We start from the raw sequence: 19238 nt of genomic DNA, 5'->3' as shown, positions 1-19238 counted from the left end.
AAAACAAGTCATAAATTTTTTAAACTTGTGTTGTAAATCATTTTTCATTATCAGTAAAAAAAAAAATCAAATTAAATTATTTTTAAATATAAAAATATAGCATTTTGTTTTGAGAAAATTACACCGTATGTTAATTAGGGCAACAATGCTACCAAAATTAACCCATTTTTTTTAATTCTTACAAAAAATGACCCAAACTTTTTTTTCTCTCACTCTCTCTCCTCTCTCTCTGCCTTATTATATGTTTGTATATGTTGGTATAAATATCTATATATATTTGTATATATCTGTATATTTCTATATATGTTTGTATATTTTGGGTTATTTTTTGAAATATAAGTGATCAAGTTGTATATTTCTAAAAAATTTCCTTATTTTTTGTACCGACTTAATGCATAAATTGGAATTAGAGGGGGTACTTTTTTCCTAATTTCACAGATGTTATGTCCAAACGCCCACTAAATCTTGTCATGTATCTTGTTCAGCGAATATAAGTGACCGACTTTTTGTGTTGCAATTCTGTCCAGGTGGTTCTACTTTCTTGTCCGTATGGCATGCTGACATTCCCCTGCTGAGAATCCATTTTCCCAGAAAGTAGTTGCCTTAAGGCTTGAGACAAAGAATCAGCATCCTTCCTTAACTTGCAATGGCCTTCTTCTCCACTTTGTTCTTCCCCAATTCCGTAGAATCAGACCATTTAATCTCCACTTCTCTAATCCTACACAAACACCTCATTTTCTCTTTTCCTCAAAAGAAGGTATGTTTCCTTTTTCTGATTTTCCACCCTCATAAACCATCCCATTTGTGTTATTATTATATCACTATAACAGGGGTTGCAACTTGCAAACTTTTTTGCATTTTTTTGAGTTAATGGTCAGAAACACACCTGAACTATATTTTTTGCGAGTTTCATACCTCAACTATGAGTTGTTTCCTTTTTCTACTGAACTATCATCATCTATTTATTAATACACACCTCAAAACTGATTAAGTCAACTATCAGTTGTTCCATTTTCCTTTCCTATATTTTGCCAACCTGAACTATCACCTTTAATGCATAGATGGTGATAGTTCATGTACTAAAAGGGACAATTGATAGTTTGGGTGTGAAGCTCACAAAAAAAGTGATAGTTTAGGTGTGTTTTTGACCATTTTCTTTCACAAAATTGGAGTTCTTTTATTGTTATTTTATAATTTTCGATTTTTAGTTTCTTCAGGCATTTTGATCCGGTTAACCAGTTATTGGTTTTATCTTCCTATGCATCCTTCTCATAGTGATAGCGTACTGGTTACTGTACATTGAATTGAATTCTTTCTCTGTGGCGGCTTGACATTATTTTGTACAAAATTATACCTTATACTGGAATGAAATGGGCCCGAATACAGGGGAATGGATATAAATGGTTCATATAGCTAACATCAACTTGTTTAGGTGTAAATTGATTGAATCATATTTATCTGGATTATTTACTTTTAGGCTCGTTATATAGATTAAATCAGTAACTATTTCCATTTATGTTGCCACACTCATTTGATGCCGATACATGTTGGATAATGCTTTTTTCTTTTTCCCCCATCTCATGTAAATAAGTTTTACATTGTCGTTAGTTGTTGTTGTTGCTACACTTAGGCGTTACGTGGACAATGTTTATGATGGTTCTCACACTATAAAGCACAACCGAAATGACTTTTATACTCCAAATATAAGATTGATGACTAAAGTTTGTACAAAAATCTAAGGGCCGTGACCCCTCTGCCATAGGAAATAAGTCAAAGCAAAGTCTATTACCATTATGACTTAAATGCCTGAACCAAAAAAAAAGGATTATTGAGACTTAAATGTGAAATCGTGCTACCATTCACATGAAGACTCATGCCTGTCACTGGCAAGTGCTTCTACATAAGCATTTATATTCAGGAGGGATTTTATGCTATTAGGGATCTTCGAATATATTCTGAAGTATAAGTCTTGATCTTCTTGATTTCTGCCAACATAAAATAGAGAACAGTCAGGAGAGATGAATGCACAGAAAGGCTTTATATTGCCTGTCTACATACAATATTCTGATTTTGTTTCTTTTTCTGATTGGTTAGTGTCCAGTATTATGATTAAAACAATGCCAAAAGTATATACATATAAGGACTAAGGAGCATATTGTTTTAAGTTAAGCTCCTTTTCTCCATATATTAAATAACTTGTTGAAAAACATTTGTTTCGTAGAAGCGGTTTAATATTGCTGATTTTGAGAGAATTTATATCGACAATCAGAGATGGATGCTTCTGAAATTAACAGAAGCTTGGTAAGTGAACTCGAATCAATGGGATTTTCAGAGGCTCAAGCCACCAAGGCTCTTTGTTCTTCTGGTATGTTCATCCTTCTGGTATTAGATAATATTATAGGAAAAGATTTGATCATATATTTGCTTAAAAAGTGTAGGAGACAATTATAACATACCTTTCCCTTCAGAAAGAGTATAAAACTTTAGGCAATATGGTGGTTAATTTAATATGATTTAAGAAAATCCAGCTTTGTATAGGAAAGTTGCTCAAATTTTCCATTTTAGATGTAGCTCCAGAAATCACTTTATGCATGTACGTTAACTAATTAGTTTTATCTTGTATTTTGATTTTTGTATGAACATTCTCTCCATTAATAAGGCATCAAGAAGATGCAATAAGTACAAGAGAGATTTAGTAGTTAGCTCCAATACATGAGTTAATTATGCTAAGACCAGAGAGCTAACAAGTACAAAAAATTATCAGTGCTATTTACAGGGGTTAGGATGGCAGTGTGTTGGAGTTAGATTCCATTAAAACATTTGTAATTCCTTTCTGTTCAAATGCACCAAAATATAGTTGTTGGAATCACTTTCACAAGAAATGATTAGAGGATAATACAAGAAATTAGATTGGCGAGAATTAAACGAGCATTTAATCATTAAAATAATACAAGGGGAGGGGGGGAGAGAATGTACTGAAATCCATACTAGGGATGAATCCAAGAGGGTCAATTAAGGAGATACATGGGGATAATCTCTAAACACCCACCAAAAGAGTATGATCCTCCATTTATCCAAAACTAGCTAAGAAATGAACACTCAAGTTGCTATCTATAGTAGCTGACACTAATTACAAATATGGCCATAATAGCTAATAGTAATTACCAATGGTCACTTATCCTTTGATCGTCTTTGCAAAATGTGGTCTTGAACCTCCATTTGAGCATCCTTTGAGCCTTCAAATTTTCCTTCCACGTATCTTCAATGCATCCCAAACTCTTTATGCATGAAAGGTCGGCTCCAAGCTCACGATCACTACCTTGGAAGTTATCACTCTAGATGTCTCATGTCTGGTCCCAGTTTTCATCCTTCGGTGCTTTCACATCCACCCCATCCCCATCCCACCTCCAAAAAGAAAAAGAGAGTTTGTCTATTTCTGGTATTAACCTACTGTTTTGTCTTTTAGATGCTACCTTTTGCAGTTAACTGAGCTCTCCACTTTTATGATTGCAAATCATTACTTCTTTCAGGTAATTCAAGTCTCGAGGCTGCAGTAAATTGGATTATTGATCATGAGAATGATGCAGAGACTGATGAGATGCCTGTGGTATGTAGCTTAACACTGATGAATGAGGGCTGCCCTTATTTACCTTGTACATCAATGTTCCAGGTTAATTTGATAATTTCATTGTGATTTTGATTGTCACGTTTAAGATGAGAATAAGTATAGAGAGAGAGAGAGACAGAGAGAGAGACAGAGAGAGAAATTAGTTTAATTGTAAGTTCCAAGTGCATTTTAGAGTAATAGTTTCTCCCTCAATTGGTTGTAAGATTAGGACATCCATTCATGAAACAGTTACAACAATATGCAATTATGTGCATCTACAAGGAAGAGTGAGTCATTACTATAAGTACGGATAAGGTATTTGAGAGAGGTATAGTAAAGTACCTTGGAATATTTTTACACTTCTCTTGCTACCTAAGTTAGATGGTGAATTAAGTTAATTGGCTAGTGCTTACAGGAAAATGATTAACTGGAGCTTTCTAAGTTTTATAATTACAGTCAAAAAGCTAAGAAGAACATTCCTCATTAGATGCATTAGTGGTGTCTTTAAAACTACTATGGTGCAAATTTTGGCAAAATAAGTATGGGAGTGAGAAATATATTTTGTTTGAGAATTTTAAATTTCAAGTCAAATAAGTTCCTAGAGTTTAATAACTTAAGTCAATTTGTTTTTAATATCCACTTTAATTGGGAATGTTGATTTTAATGTTTAATTTTTGTCAAATTTTTTAATATTATGTGATTTGTTCCCGAATATGCTTCAAATTTGCAAAATTTTAACCTGTTGTTTTCAGAAAAAGTATTGACCAAACTTATAAGTAGTGAATAATTACTATATACGTGTATCGAGTTAAAGTTTTGCTGTTTTAAAAGTCCCTTTCGAATTGCTTAACAATGTGTCGTTTGGATGTTATGTATACCTTTGACCTAGGAGGTGCTTAGAAAAGTAATCATGTTTATAAAATTGGAAGCGTAATAATTGGCCATTTCTAGCAAGATATGCGTGTTTGCCTTTTGCGCTCTGTGTTATTTCTCCTTCTTCTCCCTTATTTCGACCAAATACATGGGAATGTGGTTATAGTATTAGGAATGAAGTAGGAAAGACTATTCTACATACTGTCTTATCTTGTGATTTAATTTTAGCTAACACATTTTTAGGAAAAGGAGATGGCGCCTAATAGCATTTGAGAGTGTAAATAACCTTAGTGGCATGGACTTTATCCTTTTTAGAAGACGCGATAGAGCCAAGTGGAAGGTTTCAAAAGACCTACAATCTTTTTGCCCATGCATATTTAGTGAGAAATAGAACACAATGGAAGAAAAAATTGCGTATGGGTGATACCAACTAGTTGGATTAAGTCTTATTTATGCTGCTAAGCTTAGTAATGTGGAGTGTATCATTTTGCATCTTCTATTTTTTTGTTTATAGACTTTCCATTTGCTAATAGATTTAAGTCTCTTCGAGACAGCAGTTTCGCTTTTAAGGCCACGTGATCTTTGATGTTTAATTTTTTTTTTTAACTGTCTAATTGTGCAACTCAATCCTAAAAGTTCTAATAAGATAGTTGCATACAGGTTACAATCGACATTATTGAAACACCCAGTCCTACTTTCGATTCGGAAGAAGTAAAGTTGAAAGCACAAGAGCTAAGGTTTGATTTTACATTAAAGTTTCGTGAGGAGGTTTTGTATTTAATTCAAATACTGGAAACTGTCATTGGAAGAATTATCTCCTTGCCTCTTGTTTACCTTTTGAAACTGCTCTGCTCTGACTGGCTTATGGTTTGTTTTCAGAATTCTATTATTACATTTTTCCTTTCTGATGCTTTTGGTGGATGAAATTCCTGCTTTTTTAGGGAGCGAGTACGCAAGAGGAGAGAAGAGGAAGACAAAAAGCTGGAAAAGGAAAGGGAGAAGGTATGGAGTATATTCCTATTCTCTTAAGAACTTTCTCCAGTGTAAGTTCTGATTGTGGAAAGTTTATTGTCAATATGTTGAATGTGGGAGATCTAATGGCTGTGATTGAATGATGTGATGAACTTTTGATTCATGATTTGAATACTTTTTGAACGTGAACAAGTGAGTGCAACCCAATCCAGTGATTCTAGGCTCACTGTTGGAGAGATGGCATCGTCTTACAGAAATTGCTTCCCACTTATTTGGATCAACTTTAAACATTAGATTCCAATTATTGACTAATGCCAACCAATAAAAAGCATGTTTCATTAATTAATGGTGATGCAATTATGCAAAGTCGTTAAATCCATGAAGTCTTAGCCTGGAAGCAATTATGGAAAGATTCAAGCAGTACCTAAATAGAGTAATTTGAAAAGCATTGATCCAAAAACCCTACATATGTAGGACTGAAACTAAACTAATAATCTGGAGCGCATTCCTGAGAAATGGCCAGTTAGTTGTTGTTCTACCTTTTCTTTTGGGATTTCCAGCTTCTGCTGGTTCTGTCAAATATTTATATTTGAAACTAGTGTATATGGTCTCACAGAACTATTAATGTTCAGCTGTTATATGTGGAGGTGTTCTGCTTATCAAAATGCTAAATGTTTCGGCTTATTTGTAGGCGAGGATACGCGCAGGCAAAGAACTGCTTGCAACAAAGCGAATGGCACAGGAAAATGAGAGGAAACGGTGTTTTTCTAAGTTGAATCTATGTTACTTTATAAAAATGCCTTGTGCTTATTTGGCCAAAAATCCTTATTTTAGGTTTCTGCACTTTGCTCGCGTTTCAGTTTTGAAGCACAGCGGAAGATCGAAAAAGAAGAGGAGAGAAGGGAAAGGGAAAGAATTCGTCAAAAGCTCCAGCAGGACAAGGTATTTGTTACTCGAGTTTTCGTGGTTCTTGTCCAAACAGTGCTAGTCAAGTTTTTCTCGGTACTTGTCACTACATGGACCTTAGTCCTGATTAAGCAGCATATATCCCCAACTTCAGATCTTGTGGGGATTGGAATAAATCGTGAGTTCATGTCCTGACAGGAAGAAAGGAGGGTTAGCCTTGGTTCATCTATGAATAGCTCTACATCTTCGAAATCCATTAAAACCTCAAAGCAAGAAACAAAGGTATTCCGCTTTGCAATTTTATTGATTGTTCCTAAGATTGATTGGGTTCATTACTTTGACTGCTTTAAATTCTTCTCCTGAAAATCACAATTCAGAATCATTTAGAAGTTGACTTTTCCGCATCATCTGGTAATGTCCCTACAAAGAAAGAGGTTTTGAGGGAATGCTTAAGATCTCTCAGGCGTCAGCACAAGGTAGCTGAATTCCATTCACTTCTGTTTCACTGTTTAGCTCTCATTAAATTTCCAGTCTCTTACAAGTTTATGCGAACAAGCTTTTAGCTTCTGACCTTCTGTTTTCTGCGGGTTGTTCAGGAAAGTAATTGTAACAGTATATGCATAATAAAATATCTAGGCTGAATACATAAGGAGGCCCTTAAACTTGTCACAGTTTTTCTCTTAGACACCTGAACTAATTCTTGTTCTTATAGAACACCTAAACTATTTAAGAATTGTACCAATTTAACACCTTTTTTTGCAGCAACTTAAAATGCTAGATGCGTGAGATTCAATTGCCACTTACATCACATGACAATGTGACCAATGATAAAATGATACATTAGCAGCAAAAGAAAAAAGGAAAAAAAAAAATAAAATAAAAATCTCTCCCTCCCTTTGTATTCCGCCGCCCCCCTCCCCATTGTGCTTCTCTACCAGAAAACTCTGCTACAACAAACCCATTTCCCCGAGCAAATTAATATTCCTTCTCCAACCACAAAATGACTTAGAAAATTGCCACATCTTTATCACAGACAAATGCAGATTGTGAAATTTGATTTTAAATTGTATAGAAAAAGAGGAAAATGGACAAGAATGTTGAATCTTCCTCAATAATAATTTTTACTCTTCATTTTATCAAGTTTTGTCTTAATTTGCAGTATCCCAACATCTTGTCTTCCATGTGGCTCTCACCTAACCCCCAAACAGCACTCTGAAAATTCCAACTCCATAAATCTAGAAGTTCTTATGTTTAATTCATTGTAATTTTTTCAAACACGGCTCCGAAATTGAATGAAAAATAGAGGAACAAATCTAACATGCTATCGATAGTCACCACTTTGAAAGTGTGGAAGAAAATGTCTCTGCATTGTGATGCTAATCGTCGGTGAAACTGAGAGAAGTTTCAAACTCTAGTTGTGTCTCTGTAAGAGGGTTCTTTTTCCACCGTGTTCATTTTCATTTTTGGTTTTGATGTATTGTTTTATCATTTGTCACGTTATGACGGTGGAGATAGACAGATGGTGGCGAGCTTGGCGGCAAATTATAGTTAAGAAGATAGAAGTAGAAAACTAAAAAAGAAAAAAAAAAATTAAGACTTTCCACTCTCTTATGGGAGAGCGTCTTACACACACTATATTATGTCAACAAAAGTGTTAATTAACTTCTTTAGTAGTTTAGGTGCTCCATAGGAAACAAGTATTAGTTTAGGTGTCTGAGAGCAAAATTGTGACAAGTTCAAGGGCCTCCATATGTATTCAGCCAAATATCAAGTTGCACTGAATTATCAGATATCAGCTTTGAAAGCCATGTTCCATCCAATATGTCATATCACTAACAGTTCATGTGTTTCAGGAGGAGGATGCGAAAGTGCAACGGGCCTTCAAATCTCTGTTAGTTTATGTGAGGAACATCATTAGCAATCCTGATGAACCAAAGTTCAGGAAGATCCGGCTTAGTAATCCCGCTTTCCAGGTGAATACTATTTAAGCACACGCCAAAAGAATGAAACTTACTCCATTTTCTGATATTGTAAGGTTTGAGACATAATTATCAGTATGAGGAGAGAAGCTGGAAGTAGGATCTCTCACCCTGCACCCTCGTGTATATGTGATGGTGGGGACATGTGGTAAGTGGTGGCTGTGTAATGGGGTAGATGTAGATTAGGGTCTTAAGCTTCATCAATCTAATCTTGTCCATTCATCCATGTCCTCGGATCCATGTGTGCCACAGTTTCTCAAAATCATTCCCCCTCCATCCAAAGTATGGTGTATGATGTGTAGCCTATCAATAAGTGTAAAATGATGTGTTATTGTCTTGGCTTCTTGTGTCTTATCCGCTCCACTCACTGTACTTTTAGCAATAAAGGATGTAATCTGCTGTTTTCAGATATACCCTTCTACTGTTCTTTCATACCAGATTGCCTTACATGTTCTAGTGTCATGTTTTCTGTGTGACAAGGCCGAAATTGTGAATCAGAAATCTGGTTGAAGTCGGGATAGCTTGTTTTTGTAACTTAGCCAATTTCAAATGATGTGATTTCCTGTTGCTTGGATCAAGTGGATTTTGGATTTGTGTTAATGTTATTTCACTCCTTGTGGATGGCAGGCTAGAGTCGGGATTTTCAAAGAAGGCCTGCAGTTTCTAGAACTCTGTGGGTTTGAAAGAGTTAGAGGAGGTGATTTTTTGGTCTTGCGCAGAGACAAGATCGATATGGCGGTACTGAGATCAGCTGGCATGGTTTTGAACTCTGCCATTACAAATCCCTTCTTTGGGCTACTGTCAAAGTAAGGTGGTTTCCCCAGGGATTAGAGGCTTGATGTCTGACAATCAACAGAGCACTAGCTAATTTTACTACTTCCATTGGACTTGAATTTGTATAGTAACCTGAATCGGATATTCTATTTGTTTATGAACCTTAATTTCTCCTATAAATGTACTTATATATATGATATGCATTTTAATCTTCCCGCCCATCCCTCACCCCTCATATATAGATGTGTATAACAGCCTACGTACCCTTCTGGACTCCTCTTTAAAGTGATTCTTTCTGTAAATACATAGTGAGTTGCTTTTGTTGGTGTAAGTCTTGCACATTTTTAAACTAAAAATATCTAAGTGGAATCTAGATTTTGAATTAGACTATTTATTCAATCTATTACAATAAATAACTAAAGAGAGATCATAGACAGCGTCGGAGCCACCTTATGCTAAGGGGTAATTGAAACCCTTTTCGCCGGAAAATTACGCTATTTAGCTATGTTAAAATTTTAATTTTATGTATATATCAACTCCCCTTATTTTCTACGTGTGTCTACTTTTTTATCACTTCTACATCAATTTAAACACCACACTATGCATCACTGCGGCCGCCACTAAGAGCCATAACAACGTCGCCACCACTATTTGCTTTTCTCCAACATTAAAAATGACACAACTCTTTGACTATTCACTACACTGTCTTTTGTATACCATAATAACTTCCATCATTATTCGCCACCTTTTCACCTAAAAAACAAAGACTAACAAAATGCCGCTCAAACACCAACCATCAGCTTCCTCTGCCATCGAGGTTGTTTGATCATCATAAAATCCTTCACCTTACCATTGACAATCCCCCTTCTACCAGTCTCTCACCTACCTCGTGTTAGAAAAATAGGTAAATTTAATTGAAGAAGATAATGACTTTGAGGCGTGAAGAACCAGCTTTGCATAAAAAGATAATGTCCATATATAGATTGGGAAAATACAAGCAATTTCCTTCATGATATAACAAAGTCCTTAGCTTGTTTAGATTTTTCTATATTCTATTTCAAGAGTGTTCTTATATTTATAGAAATTAAGAGATTACTTTTCATGAATAGTCATGCTCTTCACGAACAGATGTATTTCTTTAATTTTAAGACCTCTTATAGTACAAACTATCTAACACCTCGCTCAGCAAAATCGCTATCACTCCCATTATTTGATCGGTTTCAAAGAGGTCAAAGGATATGCTCGAGGTTTTCAATCGAGACTCAAGTCAAACATGGTCTAATGAAAGATGTGTAGTCAGTATAGCGATAAAGTTTCATCACTTACCTTATGTTTTGTTATAAAAAGAATATAAAATTTTATAGGTTTAATGAGTTCATTTTCTTGACAAAGCATGTGTATGACACTTAGCCAAAGTGATGTATGTCAGGCATAGTTCAAAAAAATATTGATGTGTAAAAACTGTATATATAAAGTTGGGATGTTCAAAGAGATTTGTGTTCGAGCTAAAGGATAAAATTCACTCAGTATTTACATCAAACCGTGTAAACTTATTATAGTTAAGTGATTCAATGAGGTGAGAATGCATGTTAATTGACCACAATTTAAGTGCTAAATTCATGTACAAACTCATGTTATGCATTTATTGACTTAGTATAAATATCAGATGCGAAAAGTTTTTAGGGATGTATATCCGTCCTGCAAAATAATAGCCAACAATATATATAATTTTAAATAGGGAAAAGATACAAATATACCCTCCAACTTTCTTTATTTAGAGCAGATATACCCTCATTAAAAAAATGATACATATATGCCCTCGTCGTTACACAAATGCAAAGTTGAGGGGTATATTTGCACCTTTTCCCTTTTAAATATATAATAGATAGAGAGAGAGCTAGCGAATGTTATTGTTTTTGACAAATCGGTCAAATATGTAACTTGTCTAAATTTTTACTCGGGGCAAAGTATCGAAGAAGTTGGGGTCATTTGCATGATTACCCTTCAAAGGCACTGGTCTTTAATTTCTAACCCTCAAATTGGTGGTCTTTAATTTTTACCCTTAGCTAAAAATCCCTTGGTTTCGTGTTCGAACCCCTGCTCAGTCAAAACTTAAAAAAATAAAAATCGCAAGATAAATTATGGATTCGCAAGGTAAAACTCTACCAAGCTCTACCTTAAGGCATTTTTTTCAATTAATTGGAATTTTATAAACCTCTGCCTTAAGACCTAACTTTTGCCCAAAAGCCTAATTTTGGGTAAAAGTTTGCTTTAAGGCCTAACTTTACTATAAATCTCTATCTTGCGATTTTTTTATTTTTTTTTACTGAACTTGGATTCAAATCCAAAACTTCAAAGTAATTAGGTGAAAGACAAAAATTAAAGATCACCAATTTGAGGGACATAAATTAAAGACCAGTGCCTGTGAAGGGTAATTCGCACAAAAAAAATGAAGAAATTGCACAATTTGTCCTTCAAATATGCTGGACTTCAACTTTTGCCCTTTAGATGGGCTAGTGTTTAAATGGACATACATCTTTTAAGGGTCACGGGGGCTTAACTTATTGGACATCAACATTCCAAAACATAAACTTATATCTCGCGAAATTTTTTTTATTTAAACTTTGCACTGTCCATTTATCTTAACCCGGGCCCAACCCGAATCTTTATCCGGTATCCAGTGAATTAGAGAGAGTAGTAGGCTGCATCGCGGTCCTTTTGATTAATATTAGGGAAAGAGCTTAGCAGAATAATAATAATAATAGTAATATCTGCCCAAAAACCACTCGTGAATTACTTCCCCCAAATCCCTGCCTTCTCTCTCTCAGTTTCCCCCAATTCGTGTGTGTAATAAGTGAAGTGCATAATTAGGGTTAGGGTTCGAGTGCGTGGGGGCCATAATACGATGTATGCTGATCGGGTGGAGGCAGTGACAAAGAGGTCTGTAAAAGATAGGCTTAACGGCAACACTTCTGATGATTACGATCGCCGGAGACTAATTTCCGGCAAGAGGTGCTTACACTTAACCATTATTTCTAATTGCTTCACATTTTTTATAAAGTTTTCAGCTTTTTCATGTCTTATGTGCTTGTGTACATTTGTGACTATGCATTTTGGTTAGATGTTTTATTTACTACTCCCTCCGTCCCAATTTTAAGTGTCTTAGTAGGCGTTTGCCCATAGAAACCAAAAAGAATTTCACTTTTTGTAGAATTTTGAAGTTGGAGTTGGCCATAGTTTTTGCAAATAATATTTTGTTGTTGAAATGTACTTTTTCAACAAGGTTTGATTGTGAAAAAAGTGAAAAACAAGGTTTTGCTTGTTTTTCAAATTCCAAATACAACTTCAAGTTGTATTTGGAATTTTCATGGCCAAACACTTATTTTTGAAAAAAGTGAAAAAAAAATCCAGAAAAAAGTGAATAATTCTTATGGCCAACCGGGTCCTTAGTTTGACTGGGTAGGGATAAGGTCTGCTTACACACTACCCTTCCCCAGACCCCCCTACTTGTGAGATTACAATGGGTATGTTGGTGTTGTTAGTTTGACTAGGCAGGGAGATTTTTATATCTTGTGATCTTAAACTTGCCATGTAGTATGTTAGAACTGTAAAACTTACTAAATATAGAAAGAGGCACTCTTTTTGGGAAAGACCAAAAAGGGAAGTAAGACACTTAAATTGGGACTGAGGGAGTAATTGAAGTCAGCTTTTTTCTTCAGTCGAGTAAAGGATTGGTATTAACAAGACCAATATTCTGTATCTGCTTGGTACAAAGAGTGTTGTCATGGTCTTCGTTTTACCACGCACAAGACGCGTGTAAATTGTAATACCAGTTTAAAGCTTTTTTTCTTCTTCTTATTTTGAATAGATAGTACTCCCTTTGTCCCATTTTTTGTGACTGTGCTTGACTAGAAAGAAAGAGACTTGAAATTTGATGTCTAAAACAAGCAAAAAATATTTGTGTTGCTGTAAATTATCTCATTAAGGGTAATATGAAAAGTTTAAAATTGGGGATCTTAGTAGCTCAGTTGGTTAACTACTTGAACTTTCACCTTTTTTTTTGATAGGTAACTGAAAGAATTTTATTGATGTAAAGAAGGGGCCAACTTTAAGAAAAAGCTGGACAGAAGTACAAAAGATAACTTTACAGTGAGTGTAAAGAACTAAGAAACTCAGCCAACGCCTCCGGCTCTAAAACATTTGCCGAGGTTATGTTGCACCAAAAATTAATCAAAAATATACATTTGTGCTTTAGATTAACTACATTGACCTTTTTGTTATCAAAAACTCTAGCATTTCTCTCTCTCCATGCGACCCGCCAAACCACTGCTGGGATAGACTTCCAGATGTAACCCGACGCTTTATGCATATCCTGTTTGTGCCATGAGAGGAGAAAATCAACCGTGTTCCTCGGCATGAACTTTCACCTTGTTGGTGAGGGTTCGATTCCCCACCTTGTAATACCCTCCCCTTCCCCTACCACCTATGTAATAAAAAAAAAAAAAAAAAAAGTTTAAAATTGAATTTCTAAATATGGAAAGGTGTCAGCAAGGATTTCATACCCTATGCTAGTTCTTTTTTTTCTCCCCCAGATATGCCTTTAATAAGTCCTCGTTCTTTTTGGGACAGATTAAAAAGCAAGGTGTGCACAATTAATGGGACAGAGGGCGTAGCAGTTTAAAGTTGTATTGGCAAACTTATTGTTAGGATTCTAATTCTTTTGGGGCACAATTTGATTCAATTAAATGTAGTTTAGGCAGTTGAATATTTTTAAAACTGCGTGTACCTGTTAAATAGAGGCATTGAGAGCATTCGTGTAATGGTTAATTATCTTCCAGGAAGGTGTCGTTGTTTCTTACTTGGCCTGCCTCCTTTTTACTTCCATACTGCCTATTGGAGTTCGAAACCAAATAAATTCCCTTGGGGGCTCTGGGCCCTCTTAGATTGGATTATCTACTCGACGTTCAAAAACATAGAGGGTCAGTCAATCTAATGATTAGGATTGGGAGATGCATTCTTTTCTTTTTGAGAAGGTGAGTAGATTATGTAGTAAAAGACAGCAACTTAGCACCAAATTGGTGCTAAGGCAGTACAAGAGTCTGCAATCCTTCTTTTTTTGGAAAAAAAGGATTTCTACAAGACTGCAACAAGGTCCTATTCTTGTAAATATTCTATGAAATCTAACATACTAACTTCATCCTTTACAACCTGTAGATTACACCAAAAAGCCAAAAGCCATAAACATTTGTATTGAAGATGCTGTACACTAACTTTCTTCCCTTCAAGGCATCTCCTCTTTTGAAGGAGGATTGGACGAATTAGCAAAAAGCAATTATTTATAAGTACTAGTAGTGATATTTTAAGTATACGAGTTTCACTCATGCTTATATTTGCTGCTTTAAGCCTCATTTGGTGTAGTCCTATTAACTTTCTGGTTCAATTATTGTAATCTATTTTGTAGGCACAGAGAAGATGATGATAAATGGGAGCATGATCTTTACGAGTATGGTGAAGCTCCGGGATCAAGTATGGCGCCATTAGATTCAGTTAGATATTACTTATTCATTAGGCAATATACTTGTGATTGCTGCACTAAAAATTTTGATATTGTTTATGGTCTTTCATAGGCCAGAGAATTGGTACTAAGGATCTTCGTCTAAAACTCCAAAAGAAAAGTATCCAACAAGCTACTCAAAGTGTTAGAGGTTCTGTCTCTGGAGGTATGAGGGATTTGCGTGAAAAGCTCTCTGGTACTGTATACTCACAAACAGTGGAAAATGATCCCCCCAAAGCAAAGATGAAGGTGGCTCCTGAGATAAGTAAACCTGTCAGGAGAAGCATCACAGCTGAAGCTCCTGCCATGGAGACCAAAAAGGTTGCCAGCACAGTTTCAAAGAAGAAGTCCCAGCAAAAGGCAAGATCTCCTTACTCAAATTAGAGTCACCAATAAGCTCCTTTTCAATAGTATTACTTCTTTACCAAATCCTGATATTGCTATTAAAATGTGAAAATACACGCCCCGACCCCCAGTAAGAAAAAGAGATAAACTTTCAGCAACCTCCCACATAGAAGGGTAATAGAGTGCACTAGACAAAAGTAACCTGTTGCATGCTTTACATTATACCGTCTTCCTTACTTTCAGTTCTTTAGTTATTAGCTCCTTAAATTTTGCTGATGGTTGCTATATCTTATTATATATTCAGTGGGTCAGTTTCCTGCTTGGAACAATCCTAACCCTAATGCCAATAGGGTTTATACTACTCCCTCCGCTTCATTTTGTGTGACCCTGTTTGACTAGCCACAAAGTTTAAGAAAGAAAGAAAGACTTCTTATCAAAAAAGAAAGAACGAAAGACTTTTGAAACTTATGGTCTTAAACACGTCGTAAGTAGCATTTGTTTGACTATCGGACTTTTGAAATTTGTCATTTTAAATACGGCATAACATTTGTGTGGCTATAAAAGTTCGTCATTCAGGATAAATGGAAGTTTAAGTTAAATTATTTCAAATTTTAAAGCGGTCCTTCTTTTTTAACATACTAAATAAAAGGAAAAAGGGTCGCATAAGCCAGAACCAGATGGAGTGTTAGGTTACTGTTAAATGTAATACATGACCAATATAAACCCTTTTTTGGTTGGTAACTTCATTTGTAGTCAAATTTATTTGGTATGGCTCATAGCTATGTCCACTTACCTGCTGGATGTTTATATTTTTCTGGCCTATGGAATCGGACCAGTAAAGAACTCTCAAAAGCAAACACCTTTGCCTCTGCACTGGGTCATTCCAAAAATTTAGAACTACTAAGAACCGAATCAAGGTCATGTACACAGTTGTCTAGAAGATTGACACCTACTGGCTGTTTATTTCCAGGGTTGAGTTTTGTGAATGTTGAGTGTTTTGTTTCCAAGTGCTTCTTGGTTGGTCCTTATTTCCTTAAGCAACTGTGTAGAATTTACTTTTTCCAGTTTGGTAGGAGCTTTTATGGGCATAAGTATTTGATTTTGTTGTGTATGCCTATGATGTGGCGAGGACTCAGCTCTGCTCACTGGATTCTAAAATATGGCTGGAGTAACTGTGTCATTGCAACATATGCATAGGGAAAATCAACCCAACCTTTCTAAATATCAATCGCTGAGGCATCTCTTCCCTTTGTGCTAGCTGATCTCTATATAGTGAGCTATCGTCTCTTCAACCAGCGAATCCAATGGAAGCCGCAAAGATTCTTGGTACTTTAAATGAATCTGGGAATATGCTCGGTCAACATAAGGTAAGATCCTTTAAGTAGAGTGCCTTAATGCCCATGGATGATATATTCTGACGCACATACTCCTTTGCCTCAACTTTATAGTGCTAATAGAGTGTACCACAATGAGGGTTGTATGCTCTTCAACATCTGAGTTAGGAATTGGTGGTTGAAAGAGAGGTAGCCAGACTTCTTCTCAGCTTCAAAAGTAGAGGCCATTAATTTTTTTGAATGACATATGGGCCACAAGCAGCTTTATCAAAGGATTAGGGAAGCTTTATGCTTTATATATGAGTGGAAATTTTGGCTACTATATTAGGATAAATGGCAGGCTGGAGCCACCAAAAAGACTTGTGCTTCTCTAGCATCAGGCCCCCCCTATGTGTGGGAAAGGAAAGAGGAAGATATGGGAAACCAAACCCCTATGCTTTTAATGCAATGATTTATATAGCCTGCCAACCAAAATGACTTGTGCTTCTCTAGCATCACCCCCCCCCCCCCATGTGCCAAAATGATTTTGTATCCCTCGATCCATGTCCAAAGTTTTGTCCTTGACTACAAACAACAATTATGGGGGGCGAGATTGAAAAGCCTACAATGAGAAGAAATATTTGAATTAAAATCATGTCAATCTAGTCCAGAAATTTATGGGAATACCAATGGTAAGTGTCCTGTCAATCTAGCCCGACTTTAACAACGTTGTGGCATGCACCATAGCTCTGAACTTATGTCCGCAGTTTATTCTCGACTCCTTTGTGAATTTAACGGTCTAGGCAAATCCGACACCTTTCATGCTCGTATTCGACACCTCCACTTCCGACTGTGCTGGTTTACAGTAAACAGGAATGGAATTAAAACTGTAGTGCTTATGAGTGCGTCATTGGTCTTTGCCAAATCTTACTCTTTCTATAAGACTTCGCAGAGATATTTTTTCTTTCTAGTCTTACCATTCAACGTCTTCCAACACACTTTCACATGTTTCACAGCATTGTTTTGTTACGTTATTGCTCTTTAGTGACATCATATGTGGTGAGCATATTGCATTTGATCTACACATCCCTTATTTCTTTAGCTTTTCTTAATTGTTCATGTGCAATTAGACCATCTGCTTTGCTTGTTTTACTACTGTATAATTGGTGGTTGCGGCTATCTATGTTCATTCTACTAGTCTGAGTACTCTGGTTTTTTTCCTTGATTTTATCAGCTATCACATAATATATTAAAACGGTTGAAAACTAGTTAAGTATGTGTGCGCGCTATTCCAGAGTACATTATGTGGGACTGCTCTTACATATAGGGTTTATACATTTTTTGCAGGCGGAATCAGTGGATAGTTTTCTACAATCATTGGGTCTTGAGAAGTATGCAATTACATTTCAAGCTGAAGAAGTATGTAAATTACTGCTGCTCTTTTCTTTTTAATTTAGTTTAAAGTGCTGCAGCAAATCACCTTCTCCTCGTGCTTTTCTTGCAGGTTGATATGGCTGCTCTTGTGCACATGACAGATGAAGATCTTAAAGCTATTGGAATACCAATGGTAAATAGCCTGATTTTGTGTGAGAATTCATTTGAAGATTGTGACTTCCTGTTTTTCATTTTCTTGTTAATTGTTATGAATGGGAAGAGAAATCATAGTGAAAAAGGTTCAAATCAGTAGGCGTTGTTTTTCATAAGAGAGATTTTCCAATAAATGTTTCTGGTAAGCTTCTTTGGTTTGACAGTCTCTATAGTCATGTGGATTCGAGAGATTAGGCATTTCAAGGTGACCACGTGGTGATAGCTTGGACTTTCAGCCAAAAACATTTTGTTTCTGAGCTACTCCCTTTGTCCCATTTTAATGTGATACATTTTCCCTTTTAGTTGTCCTAGAAAGAATGATACATTTCTTGTTTGGGAAACTATTTAATCATAACATCCCCATTTTACCTTAATGACATGTCTTGTTGAGATTCAATTGATGTAAAAGTTCATTCTTTTACAAAAAGAGCAAAAATGAAAAGACATGTTGAACTCTCACCTTGGTCTTTTTAAAGGATACTTCTGGTGCTTCACATATATTTAGCTTACATATCAAAAGTCCTATTATTACCCAATTAGACACTTTCACGTCAAATGGGACCAAGGGAGTAAACTATTTTGTTTTTGTGTGTGCATGTGTTTTGCGGTTGGGGGGTTATTGTTGGAGTTGTGCTAGTGGAATGACATGGATAGATGTCCCTTTTATTACATGCTGATTGAAAGCTGTCCCTTTTGGTTGTTTCAGGGTCCAAGGAAGAAGATAATATTAGCACTGGAGACTAGAATCTGATTACATCTTATTCCTTTGCTGGGGTTATTCATTGGTCTGCCATCCAACAAGTCAGCAGGCTTGTGTTTTAACTGTACAAGTCTCTTTCCGGATTTATTTCCTTTTAACTTTTTCTTTTCTTTGCTTATTTTTTGGGTTTTATCAGTAAGTGTGGTAAGCAAGAGCTCTCACCATGTACAACATGGGAACATTTAAAGATGTGCTAGGCCTTAACGGCATATAATTTAATGGTTTTATTGGTTGCTTGTCATGTAATTTGGAAGCCAAATTTTGCTGCTTCATCCCGTATTTAGGTTCTCTATAATCTTATTTCAGTACTATTATCATTTGTCCACTTCTCCTGAAGATAAATCGATGTTTCATTAATGTGAAGTTTCCATTTTCCCAACCAAATAAAGTGACATCCTCATTATCACTATACTTGTTCCATTCTGTAGTAAAGAATTCCTCAATTCATTGCTAGAATCAAGTGATAACAATTTTTTCTGCATCATCATTGTGGCAGGCAAGTGTATTTCAGTCGAAGTCTTAATCTCGGAGACAAATTTAACTATGACAATGAATTGTACAAAAAGAA

General features: G+C 35.7%; 2 protein-coding genes across 3 annotated transcripts; both read left to right on the top strand.

The window, feature by feature from the left end:
- The first annotated feature begins 511 nt into the window (after positions 1-511).
- LOC132049659 (uncharacterized) lies at positions 512-9304 on the top strand. Of its 2 annotated transcripts, none has more exons than XM_059440536.1 (11): positions 512-757; positions 2270-2365; positions 3531-3607; positions 5141-5217; positions 5422-5482; positions 6144-6211; positions 6313-6394; positions 6557-6640; positions 6736-6834; positions 8212-8331; positions 8965-9304. In XM_059440536.1, exons 2-11 carry the CDS (start codon positions 2272-2274, stop codon positions 9145-9147), a joined length of 945 nt encoding a protein of 314 aa, XP_059296519.1. In that variant the 5' UTR covers positions 512-757; positions 2270-2271; the 3' UTR covers positions 9148-9304. The 2 variants fall into 2 exon arrangements, with proteins under 2 accessions (XP_059296519.1, XP_059296516.1); XM_059440533.1 differs by having other exon boundaries at positions 2222-2365.
- Positions 9305-11748: 2444 nt separating this feature from the next.
- LOC132049649 (uncharacterized) lies at positions 11749-18940 on the top strand. Its single transcript, XM_059440525.1, has 6 exons — positions 11749-12123; positions 14573-14637; positions 14739-15025; positions 17671-17742; positions 17828-17890; positions 18617-18940. The coding sequence occupies exons 1-6, from the start codon at positions 12017-12019 to the stop codon at positions 18659-18661; spliced, it is 639 nt and encodes a 212-aa protein (XP_059296508.1). The 5' UTR covers positions 11749-12016; the 3' UTR covers positions 18662-18940.
- Positions 18941-19238: the final 298 nt, after the last annotated feature.

This window comes from Lycium ferocissimum, chromosome 1, assembly GCF_029784015.1.
Source record: "Lycium ferocissimum isolate CSIRO_LF1 chromosome 1, AGI_CSIRO_Lferr_CH_V1, whole genome shotgun sequence".
Lineage (NCBI taxonomy): Eukaryota > Viridiplantae > Streptophyta > Magnoliopsida > Solanales > Solanaceae > Lycium > Lycium ferocissimum.
This window is presented reverse-complemented; position numbering and strand designations above follow the sequence as displayed.